General features: G+C 47.5%; 1 protein-coding gene across 9 annotated transcripts in view; it reads right to left on the bottom strand.

Annotated features, from left to right (window-relative positions):
* The window catches only part of EHMT1 (euchromatic histone lysine methyltransferase 1), a 152,433-nt gene that overhangs the window by 43,191 nt on the left and 88,099 nt on the right, over positions 1-21,143 (bottom strand). For all 9 annotated transcript variants that reach the window (XM_047831537.1, XM_047831538.1, XM_047831539.1 and 6 more), the window contains 4 exons: positions 13,419-13,496; positions 11,536-11,656; positions 7,777-7,908; positions 4,668-4,813 (listed from right to left, as the gene is read on the bottom strand). In XM_047831537.1, coding sequence (XP_047687493.1) covers positions 4,668-4,813; positions 7,777-7,908; positions 11,536-11,656; positions 13,419-13,496 — 477 coding nt within the window. The remainder of the gene's footprint in view (positions 1-4,667; positions 4,814-7,776; positions 7,909-11,535; positions 11,657-13,418; positions 13,497-21,143) is intronic.

The following is a 21,143-nucleotide window of genomic DNA, read 5'->3' as shown; positions in this document are numbered from 1 at the left end:
CCGTTTTAACCAAAACTGAGGCTAGAACGCAGACTGCAGGTGGGGCGATGAGAAAGAAGAATTAATTAAAAGGTGAGCACCTCTTCCCTAGTTAGAAACCAGCAGGCAGTGTCTCCTAAGGAGAGAGTCAAGGAATGACAGCAGAAAGTGAGTCATGTAAAATTATGGAGAAAAACACAAGGAAAAATTAAAAGAAGTCACAGTGGCTGCCCCAGGGGAGGGAGACCGGGAGAGCCACAGCAAAGAGGTGGCACAAACACACATCAGGAGTTCTGCGACGGACACGCAGTTAAGCAGACACCTGACAACATCACGGACATTTACGGTTGTCACGAGATGAGATGCTGCTAAACACCCACCCCACACAGCACAGACCCGCACAGAGACTCATCTGGCCCACAGCAGCAGTGGTGCTATGGCAGAGGGACTCTGCTCAGGAGTCTGAGCACAGGACCAGGAGCCAGAGCAGGCGGCACGAGCAGACTGGGAATGTTAGGAAAGTCAAATGAAGATGCTAGAAATAACAAAATATGGAAACAGATGAATGCATTTGACTGGCTCATGAGTATGTATACTCAACAAGGAAGAAAAAGTCACTGAATTGAAAAAGATCAATGTAATTAACCCAAACCTAAAATAGAAACAGCAAAAAGAGCAGAGCACCCACCAGCTGAGCCAATGTCAGATAACCTAGCATGCATGACGAGAGAGCCAGAAACAGGAGGGCAGGCTGGCCGAGAAGCACAGGGCTGCCAGGTGAGGAGGCTCTGGGACGAGCAGGTGCCAGATCAGAGTCCAAGAGGCTCAGAGAAAGCAAAGGAGTATAAACACTGAAAGAGAAAAACAAAAGAGCAAAACCATCCCACCCAGGCCCAAAGACAAAGAGATAACCTCGGAGCAGCCAAAGAAAAACACCACAAGCAAAGGAACAGAAGTCTGAAGACGGCCAGCTTCTCGTCAGGAGCCAGGGAACACGGCACGGGAGCGGCATGTATGGGTCCTGAGAGTTCTCTGCCCATGAAAATCTCCCCCAGATGAAGGCAAGAAACAGATATTCTCAGGCACACAGAAGGGAGAGAACTCACTGTCGCCGCAGACCTGCGCCATGGGATGGCTGCAATGGCAGGGTCCCGGACACCGTCTAAACAGAGGGAGGAGCGCTGCCTGCATAGGGGCTAAATGAAGGTCAACCAGAGACTACTTTTATGTTTAATCAGTCTGAAAGATAATTATTTAAAGAAAAATAACAGCAATGTACTGCGGGTTTTTAGCATATATGAAATTAAAACATACACCAAAAGATGGGAGGGAGGATTTGGAACCACGTCACTGTAAGATTCTCACACCACATCAAATGGTGTGGCATCAGGCAGAGGTTAGAGATGCAGCCTGGAAACCCAGGGCAATCACTGCGAACATCACAGAGCCAATGGTGGGATAAACTGCAATCATAAAAAAATTCAATCCAAAAGGCAGAAAATAGAGAAAAATGAGTAGCGGATGACATAAATCTTAACACCATTAAGATGTCAGGGGCACCTGGGTGGCTCAGTCAGTTAAGCGTCCGACTCTTCAGCTCAGGTCACAATCTCGCAGTTCTTGAGTTCAAGCCTCACATCAGACTTTGCACCGACAGCATAGAGGCTGCTTGGGATTCTCTCTCTCCCACCCACCCCTCCCTCTGCCCCTCCTGCACTCTAAATAAATAAATAACTAAAAACAAAGACTGATTATATACAAGAGTAAAACCCTACTACACACTAAAGAAATCCACTTTAAATTTAAAGACAAAGACAGGTGAAAAGTAAAGGACAGGGCATGTGCCCTGCAAACACTCATGAGAGGAAAGCCAGGGTGGTTACGTTAGTGTCAGACAAGTGAGATCTCAGCAGATGTGCTCCACGGGGCTGCAGAGGGACACTGCCGAGGGACATATGTGCACGCAGCAACAGGGTTTAACACACAAGAAGCCACACCAATGGGTCCAGAAGGAGAAACCCACAACTGTGGCTGAAGAATCCACACTTGTCCCTCGGCAACAGAACCGATGGACAGAGTCGGCAAAGCACAGAAGACCTGAACAGCAGGTTCCTGACAGCACAGCAACAGTGGTCACATGATTGTATGCATTTGCCAACATTCAGAAATACACACAAAAAGGGGACTTTTACCATGTGAAGTGTGCTTCCATAAAGCTGCCTGACAAGTAAAAAAGACAAAAGAGCTTGTTTTGGGAAGGACTGCTAGCAACTAAATAAAGACACGCAGACCACCCAGACAAAAACAATTTTTGGGAAAACAGCAGTGGCCTAAGAATTTCCTGGAATCCCACATAAAACTGAGCAACTAGACTGCAAAGCCACAAGTCACAGACTTATTTACTACAACAAAAGCAAGCTACCACAGCTGCAAGACGCAAACGTCTGGAAGCAGACACAGACCCCGTTTAGCTACAAGACGTGTGTGATGCTGGTGTTGAGGCAGAAAGAGAAGAGAGACCAAGGCAGTGTCTCTGGGAAGCAGGGAGGACTAGGGGAGGGCAGGCTGAGACCTGGGGCCAGTATGCTGCAGCTTCCAGAAACTCTCAAAGCCCACCACCAGAACTCCTGCCTGCCCAAGGCACAAGGACATCAGGGAACAGGTCGGGGACGAGAGGATGAAAGAGATAAAGCCAGTGCTTCTCATAATCTTTGGTTTCAGGGTTCTTTGTGTTCATGCACCATTAAAAACTATTAAGGGTCCCGGGATGCTTGCGCAGCTTAGTCGGTTAGTATCTGACTTTAGCTCGGGTCATGATATCATGGTTTGCAGGTTCAAGCCCCCCATTGGGCTCCGTGTTGTCAGCTGGGAGCCTGGAGCCTGCTTCAGATTCTGTGTCTCCCTCTCTCTCTGCCCTTTCCCCACTCGCGCACGCATGCACACTCTCTCTCTCTCTCAAAAGCAAGCATTAAAAAAACAAACTATTAAGGGCCCCAAAGACCTTTTGTCCAGGTGGGGTATATCTGTTGACATTTTGCCACTGGAGAAATTTAAAAATAATTTTAAATTTTAATTTATTTAAAAACAGCAATAAACCTATCACGTTAACATAAAGAACATTTTAGTGACAAGAGCGGCGCTGTTCTATATTGTCTATAAAACTCTTTGAATACCTGGCTTAATAAGAGAGCTGGGCTCTCCATCCACTTCTGCACTCAGAGCAGCTACACCAAACTCTACAAGGGTAGTTTCATAAATGCTTTGTTGCTATGTGAGCTCTCAAACCACTGTCCACACGGTTTCAGTACTGTTACGTTAAAATACACCATGTTGCACTTCGGATGACTCTGTAACACTATGGAAATTATGAATTCCAGGAGTTAAACAGAGATTCTCAATGCATAAAATGCCAGCATATACTTTGTGAAAAAGATCAGTGAAAAGACACATAGCTTTTTATTATCATTATGAAAATAGTCTTGACCTTCCAACTCCACAAAAGAGTTCAGCACAGAGAGGTCCCACACACCCATGCCAAAGATGGGGCAATCTGAGCTTCAAGAATAATTATAACACATAGAATTAAAACCCGTCGAATATGTTTAAATACATACATTCATTAACAATATTATAAAAGAAAGAACTGGTCAACCTCAGATGACCAAGACCGAATTTATGATGTGAAGAGTGGGAAGAAACAGAGAAGGGCTCTCACGACCCTGCGATCCTCTAGGAGATGTCTGCTGGGGGATGGAACAGATGGGAAGATAGGCCCCTCTACACCACTACCCTAACTGACAAATGAACAACACAGGACAGACAGACCATGGCCGTGCTGAAACCTCTGAGGAATTAATAAATACACACATCAAGAGTAAGCAGCCGCTACCATCAGAAAAAGAGACAACCAGACGTTCTGTACGTCTTGTCCCGGTCCGGTCTGTCTCTGTGGCAAGCTGCAGGTGAGCAGGGAGGACACAGGGCCAGCGGACAGCACTGTGAGTGGGAGGCACAGAGTCCAGTCGAGGCAGCCATGTGGCCCGGGATTGTTCCACAGGTAAGTTGGTAGGAAAAGAAAATAAGGGGGATTATAGATAAATTAAAAGGCAAAAGGCCAACAATGTCTCCCAAGTTCACGCCGGGCAGAATGAGACTATTCGGAACATGCAGGCAAGGTGAGCACTGTGGAGGGCAGGCTGGGGGTCACTTGGGCCCAGGGCGAGCCCGAACCTTGGTGGCAAGCTACCAGAGTGCTCGCCCTGGACACACTCATTGGGCCAAACATCTGTCTTATATCATTTTCTGGATCTATGCTTCACTCTACAACAACAAGGTTTACAACACATGGAATACAGAAAAGACCAAGAGTCCCTAAGATACTAAAAGAAAGGAGAGGGAGGGAGAAACAACCAAGCCCCTGGGACCATCAGGGTACCAACTCCCCACTATGAAGAATGAGGAAAAACAACAAAAAAGACCACGTGGTTATCTGTTCTGTCCATCGAGTATAGAGTGTGTCTGGGGTGCCAAACAACCTTAGTAGGTTAGATGAGGGATGCTCTCCTGTGCCCAAGGGTCCAGCCAGAAGCTGCAGAGGTATGGCAAGCCTGCATCCCACCAATTCTACTGTGCTTCTGGGGTCCTGCCTTAGTCCTGTCACTGCAGCGGAAGTGAGCTTGCTTGCTTACTTCGTGGTCCACGCTTTCCGTAGCCATACACTGGTTGTTGGCCAGAGTAGTGATCTCTCGGCTTTTCGGGGTTTCCATTCGGCAGCTGCAGAGGGGCACTTCCTGAAGGCCGTCCGTCTCCACCAAGTCAGGACCATTGGCCAGCCCTAAAGTCACACAGACACACATGAGCGTCACTAATAACACAGTGCATTCCCAGACGGGCGTCCACTATACTCAGTGGCACAAAGTCCCCACCTCAAGACGCAGTCTAGAAAGTGAACAATTACATAGTCTTTGCAGAAACCTCACGTGGAAGGAAATAAAACAACGCCAATTACTTGCCAGCACGAGCAGCACCCCATAGCAGGAAGGCCCACCCGCGGGTGGAGCGCCCACTGCTGGCGGGGCAGGGCGGGAACCTGCCCCACCAGCATAGCACCTGCCAGGCCCCTAAGGATTCCTTGCTAATCCATGTTCTCATGGACCTAGTTCAGAGGACCAGGACCTAAGTTCAGAGAAACACTATACCTTCCTCAGCTACTCCTAAATCTTTTGGTTTTCACACAAAAAAGCATACGTGTGGAGACCTTGTTTTCCTCACTTGGTTTTAGAATTGCTGCCACAGAAACAAACATTCAATTCCATTTGGGAGGGTTTCTTTTCCATGTAGGACACTTATCGGACCGAGGAGGGAAGAGCTGAGGGAGTCTGGGCCAGTGGTGAGAGTACTGATGAGGGTGGCACTTCTCATCCCCAATTCACGGGGAAGACACTAGATGAGCAGTGCTGGGGTGGGGAGGGGGGCCGCAGCCCACATCTGAGCGCAGCCAGAGCCAGGCCGGCCTCGGGGGTGGGGTGCAGGCAGACCCCTCACTCCAACCCGGCTACAAGGTCTGGCTGCTTCCACAGGAAGACACATTTCGAGTTCTCTTCTTGTGAGACAGCCAAAGAAGATAAATGGCCTCCCACATGGGGTTGGAGGACATGCCCTCCCTGCCTCACTACCCCTGCGTGTAATCCAAGGCTGGCCCTTACCAGGAGAGTCAGGATGCAGGTCTTCCACCACTGGCCAAGTGTCTTGGTCACCTACACTCCAAGACCATGACACCTGTCGTTTGTGAGGAGAGGACACAGGCAAACGGCGAACTGGAACTAACGTTAGAACCGCTACAAGTTTAAAACTGGGAGAGCCCTGGCGGAGACTCTGCTCGGCAACTAGATTTTCAAATGAGGAAGACACAGGCGGTGCAGGGGCCCAGCCAGCATGGCTGAGAAGGCCGAGGGTGGGGTGAAGACCAGGCCTTCGGATTTAGTTTCCCATACACATGGACAAGACAGCAGTGGTTCAGATGCCTCCTGAATGTGGGATGTGCTCCTGTCTCCAGCAGTGGGAGCCACCAGGGGTACCAGGTGAATGGCTCAAGAGAACCCCACCAGGGTACCCACTCCCACTGAGCTCTGGCTCCCCCCAAAATCCCATCACCCACGTCTGGCTTCCCCTCCCATCACCTGCTGGGACCACAATGTCACTCAACCTCAACTCAGCAGAAAGGGCAGCAAAGATGCCTAGAGAGACATGCAGGCAGTGAATTCTGATGGGAAATACTCTCCACGCTCAGGCCTGGGCCATCTGGACCCATGACCCAGAACCATCACCTGCCCTCCCTCTGCACCTGTCACAGAGCACGCCCCCTGACCCCAGGCCTCCAGGGAGCCTGAGGCACTCAGTCCCTCCAGTCCAGCCTCAGGCTCCACAACTGCCTCCCTCGAGTGTCCAAAACTCAGGCTCTAAAATAAATGTACACATGCAAATGCACCTTGTGTCTTCCATGTGCTGATTCTCTCAACTAAAAGTATGACTTTTGAGCAATCACTGACTTATTAGTGAGAAGTTACCAATCCTATCAAGTTTAGAAAGTCAACTGACAAAATGTCATGGAATCTCAGGAACCCTCCACTGTCCTCTCCTACTTCTCCAGCTTGGCTCCCACCAGTTTGGCCCTTACTTTTACCAGAAACAGAACATAAGCACACGAACACACAACCTCCCCACCGGGACAAGCCCAGGTCACTCCACGAGTGAGCGACAGGAATTTCCACTGTGCTCTTCACCTGCCTCCCCACTGGGCCACAGCAGAGGAGCAGTCTGATTAAAGGAAATACTATTTCCAGCTTATAGCCAAATCTAACTTCCTGAAACAAACTTAGAATCAGGTTTAGAAAAAGGATCCTTCATGTGGAAAGAAAGCACAAGGTGACTATGCTGACAACTTTATGATATTACAGAGATGCTTTCTGCTCCATTTGGTGCAAGAAGAAAGATGGTTTCTCTGATGGACAAGTCTACAACTTGCGTTTTTGGCTAAAGGTGTGATTTCCCACACTAAAGAGGTGATCAAAATTCTTCTAGCATTCAAAACCCTAAAAAGCTAGTTATCTGTCCTCAGAAGACTGACCGGTTAAACCCCAACAGCAGCACATGACCCACAGCTTCACGGTCCACATGGGGTGTAAATAACTTGGGGATTTCACATTGTAAAGAGATTTTCCAAAATAGTCAGCGATTAGTTACTTTTCACTGATGAAAGACTTTGAAATGGTTCAAGAAGAGGAGGCAGCAGTGGGGAGAAAGCCCTGCACAACCAGGGCCGACTGGCGGGAGAACTCCAGAGCAGCAGGGGGCCGCAGCTGCGCCCACACCCTCACAGCCCAAACCAGCACTAGGTGTACCCTTTGTTTCAGTACACAACGGACCTGGGCACCAATCACAATCAGAGTCAGAGAAGATGACAAAGCCACACTATTGACAGTTTTAGCACCCGTACATTTCCTGAGTCAGCAGGGCAGGAAGACACCTTTCCATCAGGAGCTCTACGTAAGAACGTGTCTGGCTGACAGAGGGAAATGGAAGCCATGACCACCAACAACCTGATCTTGTGTGAGATGTGTCACTCTAGTGCTGCGGGTGACCAGGCAAACACGCCCCTGAGGGTCCACTCAGCCACCTTTTAGGGATGCAATTAATCAAACATTCCGTTACTACCCACCAGGGGTCGTCACGTTAATACAAGGCCACCCCCAGCAAAAGCAAGATGGTGCCTGGTCTGGTCATGGCACCGACGTTCACCTTCTGCATGTGAGGGCAGCGTTCCCTTGACACGGAGATCCAGGGAGTCCAGAGAAACTTCCATGTACCCCGTGCTGTCTCCTGGTGCCGTCTGCTCTGTGCTTCCTGAAGATGACGTATATGCTTCAGAACCTGCATTCAAAACGGACTCGTGAAACACTGCACCGGGGCCACGCCTCTCCCGCAGAGACCACGGAGAATGCTGATTAACCCATTCAAGACAACAAACTCAAACCCAACCACTGCCCAGGCCACTGAAGCCTCATTATTATTTTCTTTCCTGTGCATCCTTCTGCTAATTCCCCATGTCCACAGACTGTTCATGGGAGGAGGGGGAGCTGTATCAAGAAAAATGAGGAACTGACATGTGAAAACATCTTTCTCTGGAATTACATCAAGTTAGGTAAAAACTGATCAAATAATCAAGGAAACAGATAAAAACATAGTAAATAAATGTTCTGTAAATACTACTTAAAAAAAAAAAAACAGGGGTGCCTGGGTGGCTCAGTCAGTTGAGCATCCAACTCTTCATTTCGGCTCAGGTCATGATCCCAGGGTTGTGGGATCGAGCCCCGTGTTGGGCTCTGTGCTGAGCGTGGAGTCTGCTTGGGATTCTCTCTCTCCCTCTGCCCCTCCCTTGCTTGCAGTCTCTCTAAGATAAAAAACTTAAAAAAAAAAAAAAAAAAGCTTCAAAAATAAAGCACAAAAATCTGATTTGCAGGTGTGAAAGACCAGCTAATAAAAAGTAGCTGAACTACTGACAATAGCCAAAGTGGGGAAAGAGCCCAAATGTCCATCAATGGATGAATGGATAAAGAAGATGTGGCATATATATACACAATGGAGCAGTACCTGGCAATCACAAAGAATGAAATCTTGCCATTTGCAACTATGTGGATGGAACTAGAGGTTATTATGCTAAGCGAAATTAGCCAATCAGAGACAGACAAATATCATATGACTTCACTCATATGAGGACTTTAAGACACAGAAGAAATGAACATAAGGGAAGGGAAGCAAAAATAATATAAAAACAGGGAGAGGGACAAAACAGAAGAGACTTTTAGATATGGAAAACAAACAGAGGGTTACTGGAGGGGTTCTGGGAGGGGGGATGGGCTAAATGGGTAAGGGTATTAAGGAACCTATCCCTGAAATCACTGTTGCACTATATGCTAACTAACTTGGACGTACATTTAAAAAAAAAAAAAAAAAAGTAGCCGAGAAGCCACCCCACGCCGTGTGCAATGTTCCTGGAAAACCTGCCCAACCCCACAGACATCTGAGTTCAGGATTCACAGGGAAAGGACACAGGACTACAGGGACACGTCCACCTGTCAGACACGGTGGTTTATGAAGGGTATCACATACCACAGGGCAAACAATCTGAATGCAATTGAGGAGCCTGTGAAATGAGGGCTAACTAGACTCAGGCTTCCTGTGCCCTCGAGCCAGCCTGTCCACACATCCCCAGAGCGCCCGCGTGGGTCCTTGCCATTGTGAGCGGACTTCACCAGGGAGGCCTGTGAATAGCACGCACCTACACAGGGTAATATCTAAAGCCAGCAAACGGCAGGTGTCCGTATTTCACACCAAGCTTCCGAACATTAGTAACCGATGATATGTCAGTGATCACAAGTAAGTGAGCCATAACTCAGAACAGTGTGGCATCTGAGGCCTTTGAATGCGTGCCACACTCTGTACCTTGGCTCACCGACAGACAGGAAGAAGCCAACCACGGTGAGAAATCATCACCACCAATCTGAAGAACATGAGTAGTCTGTGCAATCTTAAACACTTTGCAGAAAGAAGTACAATTCAAATTCCTGTGTGAATAAACATTGAAGCATGCTTCTTACGCATCATATCCAAGTCTTGGGGTCTAGCAACGCTTCTGTTCGCCTGCATAAAAGCCACATGGGCTGGTCACCCGCAGCAAAGAGAAGAGGAAACGTGAGTGAAGGAGACGGAGCTCATGGGAGGCTCGTGGGCGCCACACACAGCTCTCCTCTGCTCTGGGGGGACAGTTCTGCCTCCCTGCCACCCACTCAACAAACCGACGTGTGCACCGGGGGGCTGGAGACGAACAGCACAAGCCCCTCGGCTCTGGGTGCTGGTGTAAACATAAGCAAGCAAATGAAACAGCCCCTACGGCAACTGTCGACAAAGGTTCACAGGGCGACGCAGAAAGCTGTCAATTTAAGCAATGATGCAGAACTGGGCATCCCCACGCAAAACGAGAGTGGCCCTGCTGCACACCATACACAGCACTAGCTCACAACTTCAAGAAGAAAATACAGGACAAAATCCTTGTGATCTGACTTAGTGAAAGATTTCAGAGATCCTAAAAAGCATTTTAAAAGAAAATAATTGATAAATTAGACCTCAACAAAATTTTTTAAACTTTTACTAGGCGTATGTATTTGCAAAACATGTATATATATATAACAAAAGATTTGTACCTGAAAACTGAAAGAACTCTTGCAAGTCAATGAGAAGGTGTACAATCTGATTTTTAAATGAGGGAAGGAGAGAAACCTTGACAAAGGAAGGTACACAGGGCCACAGTGAGCCACCTCACTACTCACTGGCTAAATACAAAGTGAAGGCGCAGGGAGGCCCGCAGAGCCCCAGCAGCGCCGGGACTGAAGAGGCCGGGCCATGACAAGGGTGGCAAGGACACGGAGGTGTGGAGCTCTCATGCTGCTGTGGGAACGTAAAAGAGAGCAGTATTCAGGTTTCTTACTGAAAACCGTCCGGTATTTACCTAAAAAATTAGACATACAGCATATAACTTAGGCATTCCACTCCTAAATATTTACCCAAGATAAATGAAGGCATCTGTTTAATGAAGATCATATACAAATGTTCGTAGCAGTTTTATCTGGAAGAAGCAAAAACGGGAAAGAGCCCAAATGTCCATCAACAGGTGAAGGATAAACCACAGGACAGCCACACCATGGCCAACTTTCTACCGGTACTACAACGTGGAGGACTCAAAGGTAATGCACAAAGAAGCCACTGGGGAAAGGGTACCTACCCAATGATCCACTCAAATAGAGCCCTAGACAGTGCTAACCAATCTGCATACAGAGCACGGAGGAGAGAGCCTAGGGACAGGAAGGGCTGGCTGGGAAGAGGGAAAGGCCACCAAGTGACAGCAAGGCATTCACTTCGGGGCCTGTACTGGAGGTCTCAGGGTCATACACGTGCGTGAAAAGTCACCACCTTACACATGAATTACATACACTCTATCACAAGCAACAAATCTTGTGCAACAAAGCTGTAAGAAGTGACCTTTGGCCCACTAGGCCTGCTCACCTTCTGGATTTCAGGGTCATTTCGTTCCCTGATCCTCTTTTAACAAAATTATTTCCAGAACAGGGGAATGTGCCCAAAGGGTCAAAAGCCACTGTGTGGACCCGGGCTGACACTGCCTGCACCTGACACCGAGGGTAGACACAGTAACCATAACAATGTTCACAAGCCACAGATTGTGGGACACACAGGGAAGGAGATGAATGACCCCCATCAGCTCAACATTCAACAACGGAACCAGCATCAGGGGAGGTTTGCCAGAAGGAAGCCACCTGAGGATCACCTGAGTGCCTGTAACAAGGTCCAGATATTCTCCCCCTTAAAACAGAGGAGCCCTTTTTCTAATGAAATCCTATGTAGAAGCCCCACCCCCACCCCAGGCCAGCTTCCTGTGGCCCCACTGCCACCCAGAGTGTCTGCAAGTGTGGACACCACGTTTACCCAGGATACTGCTTTGCTTCTTTTTATTTCTCCGCCTCCGTTTCCTAGCAGGCTTGATCCAGGGGCTGTCAGGCTTCCCTTTCCTCTTGAGAAACTTCTTCTTGATACTGGATTCAGAACTCTGAGAACCAAAGGGGCAGGAATAGAAAAAGCAAAGCATGAGAGCTCCTGAAAGCAAAAGGTACCAGAAGTTTTGTTTTCCTGCAAAATAGAATACCTACTATATCGTGATTCTTCAACTGGAAGATTAATTTCACTTCCAGACATTTTTCTGATCTCATTCTTAAAAATACTCATGTTTATGGGGCGCCTGGGTGGCGCAGTTGGTTAAGCGTCCGACTTCAGCCAGGTCACGATCTCGCAGTCCGTGAGTTCGAGCCCCGCGTCAGGCTCTGGGCTGATGGCTCAGAGCCTGGAGCCTGTTTCCGATTCTGTGCCTCCCTCTCTCTCTGCCCCTCCCCCATTCATGCTCTGTCTCTCTCTGTCCCAAAAATAAATAAACGTTGGAAAAAAAAAAAAAACTCATGTTTTCCCATAAATCACTCTAAGTTGTTATTTTACAGACCAAAAAAAAAAAAAAAAAAAAAAGGAAGACCAAGAACATTTAAATGGAATTTATAAATCTTATTCGAATTTGGCACAAAAAAGAATGAGGAGGTTCTACTCAGGAACTGAATAACCTCTCAGTGAGCAAATCCACTTTTCCTTTATGCATCCATTCATTCTGCTTATGAGAAAAGAAACACTCAAGGCCTCAATTTGCTTCAGAATCTATGTCCACGTTAATTATCTACATGGAGGACAAGGAAAGAAGTCATAATTAATTCGTAATATTTTAAGATTTTTATGACTACCTATTTCTAAAGTCTGGATGCAGAAAGGCATCTAATGACCACGAATTAGAAACAAACCCACAGAACTGCCACCTGTCACCGGTCTAATGCGAGGCCCTCACATCCCTGCTCACTACGGACACACAGAGGAGCTGGAAAAGACCGTTCCAAAGACGGAGGAGCATGCATGAGGGCCCTTCCGGCCACCCGGTGCCCGATGCCTGGCTCTGACCACGGCGGGCCAGCACACACAGGACCCCTCTGCCACATCACAAGCAGCCCAATGCAGCCTGTGCTCCATCCCCTCTGCCTCACCCCCGCCCCCCCTTCCTGCCAAACTTCAGACCCAACTTCCGCAAGCACTACCCCCAAGCTCGCTGTTGCTTTCAACCCGCCATTCCAGAGAAACGAAGGCTTATCACCAAACCCAATCATCCCTCCCAGGTCCTCTTCTCGTGACACACTGACGCCAGTGGCCACGGTCTCTCTCTCTTGAAAGCATTTCTCAGCTCACGTGACCCTCCCCAGTCTCACATCAACTCCTCCTTCTCTGCCTAATGTGTACCTGCTGGGTGCTTCCCAGGCCCCATCCTAGGGCTCGTGCTCTCCCCCATTTCCAAGCCCTTGCTCCTCCATTCCCACAGACCCAGCGGCCCCGCCCTCTGGCCCCTCACCTGCATGTGACACCCAGCCCACAAAAGGTTCTGCCGCTCCACCTCAGACACCTCAGATCCTTCCTTCCCCCTCACACTGGTCACCGGGCAGAATCATGGCCGCTGTCCTCGCTGTCCGCTCCTCCCCGTCCCACCACCCCTCGCACCAGAGCCCCGACCTCCGCCCGGATGGCCGCCTGGCCCGGACTGTCCCATGAGTGCCCGTGCCAAGCCTTTGGCTCTCTGCTCAGCGGTCATTCTCACGCTCCTCGCCAAGGTCTGGGGCCTGAGTCACAGGCCCTGATTCCGAGCACACACTCCCAACGACGGCCGGACTACAAAGCTTCTTGCTTTACTCTGCCACCACACACAGATGAGAGCGCAGGGCTGGGGTTACCAGATCGGACTCGTCTCCATCCTCGTCCTCCTCCCCGGTGCCGGCTGATTCCTGCTCCTCTTCAGACTCGCCGTCCGTCTGGTCAGCCACACAATGAGCCAGAAAGAAAATACAACCGATGAGACCCTTCAGTGGAGGGGACTCCATAAAAATACATTACCAGACACCCAGGCGGTCAGCGCCGGAGACACATGCGTGCAGGCGGGGTGGGGCAAACACAAGTGCCATGTCCACAACGTGCCCGGGGCCCGGGGCCCACTCCCTGCTCGAGAGCCCCACCCCAGGCGGGCTGCCCCTTCGCTCTATTTCTGTACTGATCAGAAGGCAGCTCCCCCAGCATGTAAGAGACCATCAGCTGTACGTCTAAGATCGGTGCACTCGGTGCATTTCACGTGGAGCAGAATTCAATTAAAAAGTAATAAAACAAGGGCGCCTGGGAGGCTTAGCCTTTTAAGCGTCCAACTTCGGCTCGGGTCATGATCTCACGGTTTGTGGGTTCGAGCCACGCGTCCGGCTCTGTGCCGACAGCTCGGAACCCCGGAGCCTGCTTCGGATTCTGTGTCTCCCTCTCTCTCTGCCCCTCCCCCGCTCACGCTCCGTGTCTCTCTCAAAAATAAAAGTTTCAAAAAAATGTTTAAAAAAGTCACAAAACACGCACAGTAAAAAGATTTCCAGAGGCCACAAAATGATAACAGAATGCAAAACCCACCCTCGACCCCACCCAAGGTCCAGGGCAGCCCCCAGGGCCATCACACTAGTGCTTCTCACACTCCCCCCGGCCAAGGTTTCGCACAAATGGGCCTGAACACGTAATTTCTTATTCCACAAAATTTCTTGTTCCACAAAAAAAGTAAGGTTTTTCCTCAGACAAGTAAAGCATGCTTCTGCCTGCTGCCTGGCAGAACACCAAACACAACTTCGTGAATGAAACTTTCTTGTGACTGCAACATGTTTTGGAATTCCTTCTGTATCAAAGCAACACAGGTACCTCATTTTTTTCTGCTGTATTTATCTTTTCTATCCACACAGGTAATGCATGGACGCAAAGACGCCAAAACGTGTGGGTATCCATTCACCCCTTTTCCACCCACTCCGAGGCAGGGATGTGGTCACACACACCCCGGGCCTGGTTCTTCGTGGGGTGGCACACAGTAACTTTCCCGTCCCCTAATCGACAGGCCCCCTCGTCAGCTTCACAATGAGGCTGCATTCTACACAAGCCAAGCTCCTCCGGGACAAACCTACAGACACATGCTGCTCTCTGCAGACGTGGGGTTCCCAAACTGCTGCCACCAGCAGTGCCCACGGAGGTACCACGAGCCCTCCAGAGGGGTGGTGTGGTCACTTTGGTCTCCATTCCCCAAGGACACAAGGGGCTGAGCAAGACGTCTCCCACAGCTTCACATACTTTCCTATCTCTTGCACTTTGTCTCATGTGACCAAACCCTCAGTCCAAACTGCGTCCTTGCCTCCTCATTCATCAGTAGGAGCTACACACATAAAAGACGGCAATCCTTTGCCTGTTAAATAGTTATAAATATTTTCCCTATCAAGTCACGCTTTGCTTCTGGTATTTCTTATTCCACAAAAATGTTGAGACTTTATCTGGGCACTCAAACCTGCCCATCTTTCCCTTTGGGGGTTCTGGGTTTGTGTCTCCCACCAGAAGGCCTTCTTTATTTGAAACTAAAATATAATTTCTAACATTTTCTTCCACAGGTCAATATTTTATGTTGACACTTGAAATCTTCTGTAATTCACTTTTTAAAACAACAGCTTTACTGAGATATAATTTACCTACCCTAAAAGTCATGCTTTTAAAGTATAAAATTCAGTGGTTGTTAGCATCCTGAGGTGTGCAGCCATCGCCGCCAATTCCAGAATGGAGTTAATATTTGCTATGTGCCATGATGTAAAAAGCCCACCTCCACTTTCTCCCCCGAAAGATCAATTGTCCCAATGACACTTACTGAAAAGTTCATGATCCCTCGACCACAAACTAAAAACCTCATCCTTACGGCACACCACATTTTCACGTACGAACAGGTTTGTCACGGATTTCCTGTTCCGCTCACTCAATGCTTTCCCATTTCTGCAAAAATCCCCGTGCAACCACTCTCCAGCAGTGGTCACTGCCCTTCCCTCTCCCTGTGCTTGCTGCACACAATTCCCATAACAGCTGTTTTACAGAAACTGCTGTTAAGGTTTTGATGAGAATTACCCTGGACTTCTATGCAAAGTGGGGAGGATGAAACAACAATCTTCTCATTCAGACAAGGATGGGCTTTGGCTCATATGAAAAACAGGCCTTCCCTCAGACAAAAAATGAATCTTCACTCAGCAAACAATGGGTTTTCCCTCAAACAACTGGCCTTTCCCTCAAACAATGGGTCTACACTCAGACCAACAATAGGTTTACAATCACACACTGAACAGGTCTTCACTCACACAATGGGTCTTCACTCAGAAAAAGAGTTTGAGTCTTCACTCACACAAGTAACAGGTCTTCTCTCGGAAAAGTAACGGGTATTCACTTGGACAAGTGACAGGTCTTCACTCAGACAAACAACAGTGTTACCTGAGACAAGGAGTAACAAGTCTTCCCTCAGACAAACAAGGGGTCATCCCTCACTCAAGTAAAGGGTCGTCCCTCAGACAAACAATGTGTCTTCCGGCAGCAAGTAACAGGTTTTTCCCCAGACAAGTCAAGGCTCTTTTCCCCCAGACAAGGAGAGAGTCTGCTCCCCGACAAATCATGGGTCTTCACTCAGACAAACAGGTCCTCCCTCTGAGAAACCATGGGTTTCCCTCAGACAAGTAACACATCTTCCCTCAGACAAGGAAAGGGTCTTCCTTCAGACAAGTAACAGGTCTTCCTTCAAATACCTAGTTCTTCCCTCAGACAAACACTGGTTCTTCCCTCAGACGAGTAAAAGGTCTTCTTTCAGACAAGGAAAGGGTCTTTCCTCAGACAAGTAAAGAGTTGTCTCTCAGACAAACAATGGGTCTTCCCTCACCAGGTAACGGGTCTTCTCCCAGACAAGTAGAGGGTCTTCCCTCAGACAAGGAAAGGGTTTTTCCTTAGACAAGTAAAAGGTCTTTCCTCAGACCAACAAGGGGTCTTCCCTCAGACAACAACAGGTCTTTGCTCAGAAAAACAACCGGTCTTCCCTCAAACAAACAGTGGATCTTTCCTCAAACAATGGGTCTTTGCTCAGAAAAACAAAGGGTCTTCCCTCAGACAAGTAACAGGTCATTCCTCTGACAACTAAGGGGTCCTCCCTCAGACAAGTAACAGTTCTTCTCTCAGACAAGGAAAGGGTCTTCCCTCAGATAAACAATGGGTTTTCCCTCAGATAAGGAAAGGGTCTTCCTTCAGACAAGTAACAGGTCTTCCCTCAAACACTGGTTCTTCCCCAAACAATGGGTCTTCCCTCAGACAAGTAAAGGATCTTTCCTTAGACAAGTAAAAGGTCTTTCCTCAGACAAACAAGGGTCTTTCCTCAGACAAGTAAAAGGTCGTCTCGGGGCGCCTGGGTGGCTCAGTCGGTTAAGCGGCCGACTTCGGCTCAGGTCACGATCTCGCGGTCCGTGAGTTCAAGCCCCGCGTCGGACTCTGTGCTGACCGCTCAGAGCCTGGAGACTGCTTCTGCTTCTGTGTCTCCCTCTCTCTGACCCTCCCCGTTCATGCTCTGTCTCTCTCTCTGTCTCAAAAATAAATAAATGTTAAAAAAATTAAAAAAAAAAAAAAAAAAAAGGTCGTCTCTCAGACAAACGATGGGTCTTCCCTCAGCAAATAAAAGGTTTTGCCTCAGACAAATAGAGGGTCCTCCCCCAGACAAGTAGAGGGTCTTCCCTCCAACAAACAATGGGTTTTTCCTGAGACAAACCATGGGTTTCCCTTAGACAAACAACAGGTCTTCCCTCAGACAAGGAAAGAGTCTTCCCTCAGGGAAGTAACAGGTTTTCCCTCAGACAAACAAAGGGTTTTCCCTCACACAAGTAACAGTCCTCCCTCAAACACCGGTTCTTCCCTCAGACAAACAACGGTCTTTGCTCAGAAAAACAAAGGGTCTTCCCTCAGACAAGTAACAGGTGTTCCTCAGACAAACAATGGGGTCTTCACTCAGGCCAAGTAAAGAGTCTTCACTCAGACAAACAATGCCTTTTTTCTCAGGAAATTAATAGGTCTTTCTGTGAACCTATGTCTCTTTTTCAACCTCTTTCAGCAAAGTTTCAGTTTTTCTCTTCCAGGTAACAGACATTTCCCATTAAATGTGTTACTAAGTACCCTGGTGACATTGAAAACTTACAGTTTTAGGTGGGATCCTATGGTTTTTGTTTTTCAAAGAGTCCTTTTGTTTTAAAGATCCATTGGCAAATATCTTCTTCAAGACAATCCATGTGTGTGTGGATACACAAGATTGGTCAAGTGTTGGCAATTGTTCACTATTACCTATATGTTTGCATAGCCTGACATTTTCTATCTAGAAAAGTTAAAAAATACTCCTAGAAATTACTGGTATTTTTTAAAATGTTTATTTATTTATTTTTGAGGGGTTGGGGAGAAAACACAAGTGGATGAGGGGCAGAGAGAGAGGGAGATACAGAATCCAAAGCAGGCTCCAGGCTCTAAGCTCAGAGTCCAACACGGGGCTCGAACTTAGGAACTGTGAGATCATGACCTGAGCCAAAGTCGGACGCTTAATCATCTGAGCCACCCAACCACCCTGGCATTACTGGTATTATTGATATTGCTATCATTACATTTGCTAACTGGCTATTGCAACCACACAAGAAAATGAATGGTTTTAGGTCTTAATTACATGTAAGTTCGACTCACTAGTTAGAACAGTTCCTCAGCTGATTTTCTTGAATTCTTTAGACAGATGATTATATTCTTGGCAAACTCTTCTCCCTTGTCCTTTTAAATATTAATGTTTCCTTCTAGTTCTCATCTTATAGCATCACAGCAAGAATGAGAAACCACTGCAGTGTTCATGTTAGCGGGGAAAGGACCAATCCCTCCCTCTTTTATTAGAAATGTTTTAAAATGCTCACCACTAAGTAACCTTCCTTGGAAGGACTCTGAGTCCTTTAGTCAGGTTTATTTAATATAAATTATCTTTATATGCCATTAGGTAGTTTCTATTTTTTAAAGATTGAGCAATGAAACTGCCAATTGAAATAGGCAGAATAACAACGTAGTCGATTCCAGTTCTTCCGAAACTCACGTAAAGTGACTACAAAGGAAGCGATAAGCATTACTATACAGGGGTTGTCTGGTAACTGCACATGTGATGGTTGCAAGAAGTAAAGCACAAGATGAAAACCTGAGGAGACTGGAAAAAAAGTGTACCAGCTGGCATGACTGAAGTCTGACGTGGATCAGAGACATAAGTGAGCCAGGAATAGATCATACAGGTGGGGAAAGGCTCCGCAGGCGGGTGGCAAGCAGGAGACCCTGATGCCACAGGATACGACTCCACTCACCAGGCCCCGTTACAGCCTTGGGCTAGGAGGTAAGGGTCCAGCCCTCCCCTAACCAATGCCCCGAACGACTGCGGCACAAGATAGCCGTGCGACACGTCCTGAGACTGGCTTCCAACCCAAATGACAGGACAAGAATGCCAATCAGATCAGTGAAAAGGCAGCCACAGTGGAAAAAGATATGTTGGGAGGGCGCCTGGCGGCTCAGTCTGATTTTGGCTCAGGTCATGATCTCATGGTTCGTGAGTTCGAGCCCCACGTCGGGCTCCCCGTTGGCAGTGTGGAACCTGCTTGGGATGCTCGCTCTCTCTTCTCTCTCTGCCCCTCCCTTGCTCACACTTTCTCTCTCGCTCAAAATAAATAAATAAATAACTTTTAAAAAAAAAGAAAAAAGAAGATATGTTGGCAACACATACAACAGGAGCTTATTTCCTACAAAATGATTTTTAAAAGGACAACTAACCAGATAAGTGGTTGAGTCCTCAACAGGCACTTCACAAAAAAAGGCATCCAAATGGCAAATAAGCATATGAAAAAGTAGCCAAGCTTCAGGGAAATTCGGGAAATGCAAATCAGAACTGTAACACCACTACACTCTCTGGGCAATACCAAGTCTGTCAAGCCAGGGCGGCAGGACACTCATGTGCGGCAGGCAGGAAAGCTGTGTGGCCGTGCCTTCCGCTGCTCCCATAACATGGCAACCCCAGCGTGGGTGTACACCCAGGGACACACGAGAACACTCACAGCAATGTTATCTGTAATGGTCCCAAACTGGAAACAGCTCAAATATCCATCAACAGTGGAACGGATACATAAATTAGAACAGTCATCCAAAGGAAGACTGTATTGTGGTGGTTCTGGAATGTTCCAGTCTCGGGAACCCTTTGCTCTATTAAAAATTACTGAGAATGACAAAGCACTTCTCTTGATCTAGGTTATGTCCATTAGCGTTCACTAGTGTACAAATTTAAACTGGGAAATGTTTAAACCCCGTGTAACTCTGACGAGCAAGAGTGAAAAAGGTAAACAGCATCTTAGCATGATTACAATAATAGTTTTGACCCCATGCACCCTCTGAAAGGATCTGAGACCCCTAGACCACTTTATAATCCACTGTGTGTAACAATGAAAATGAACAGATATAATACTGAGTGAAACAAGCCTCACTCTGAAAAAGACAATCGTGTGCATGACCCCACTGACACAAAGCACAGCAAGGGCAAAGACAAGGCTGTGGTGACTAGGAGGGCGCACAGGGGAGGCCAGGACAGCCCCGGCCTGTGAGCTGGGTGATAACACACGGGTACAGTCACTCTCATGAGTGAACTATTCCTTGTCACAGTGGCAATCATGAGGTCATCCCCTAAATCCAAGAAACATATACAAAAGGCTGGTTTTTCTCATTTAAGCTGTTAATCTAGTAAGTCCTATCAACAGACTCCCTGTCATAAATCAGTGTCTTCTTGGGGGGAAGCCCCACCTTCTCTACGATCACTATTATGTGAATATACAGTTGTATCTCACCAATATTGTACTTAGGATTAAAAGTGAATTTGGCCTCAGAAGAAACTAGCATCCATTCCCCTCGTTCTCTATTTTCTGGAACACTTCACATAAGAACCCTATTACTGTGTATTAGCATTGCCGATCTATTTAGATTTGTTCCTGTCATCTTATTTTGTTTTCCACTTGGCCACACTTTCCTCTTGATTCTGCTTCCACTTGTTTCCTGATTCTTTTTGTTGGCTTGATATCCAGTTAATTTTGTTCCTTTATATCAATGTGTAGAGTTATTTGCTGTTAGTCAGTGTCTAGATTCTCCCTGGAAGAGGAGAACCTCAATCAAAAACAGAATCCACGGGGTGCCTGGCTGGCTCAGTTGGTGAAGTGTGTGACTCCTGATCTTGGGGATGTGAATTCGAGTCCCACATGGGATGTAGAGATCACTTAAAAATAAAATCTTAAAAAAGAGAGACAGAGAGAGAATCCAGAAACAGAGTTAACTCCATATGCCATATGGTGTTCGATAAAGGTGGCATTTCAAATCAACGGGGGAAAGAAACAGCAGTCAATAAATGGTGTTGACGTCGTGTGGCTAACCATTTTGAGGGAAGCTATGGGACCCTGACCTCACATTTTGTCTAAAAAGCTTTATTGAGATAGAATTTATATACCATAAAATACACCCATTTTGAATGTATCTACCTCATATTTTATCCCAAATCAAATGTATGA

Source organism: Prionailurus viverrinus, chromosome D4 (genome assembly GCF_022837055.1).
Source record: "Prionailurus viverrinus isolate Anna chromosome D4, UM_Priviv_1.0, whole genome shotgun sequence".
In the NCBI taxonomy this organism is placed as follows: Eukaryota; Metazoa; Chordata; class Mammalia; order Carnivora; family Felidae; genus Prionailurus; species Prionailurus viverrinus.
The sequence above is the reverse complement of the archived record's forward strand: the minus strand, read 5'-3'. Positions and strand labels throughout refer to the sequence as shown.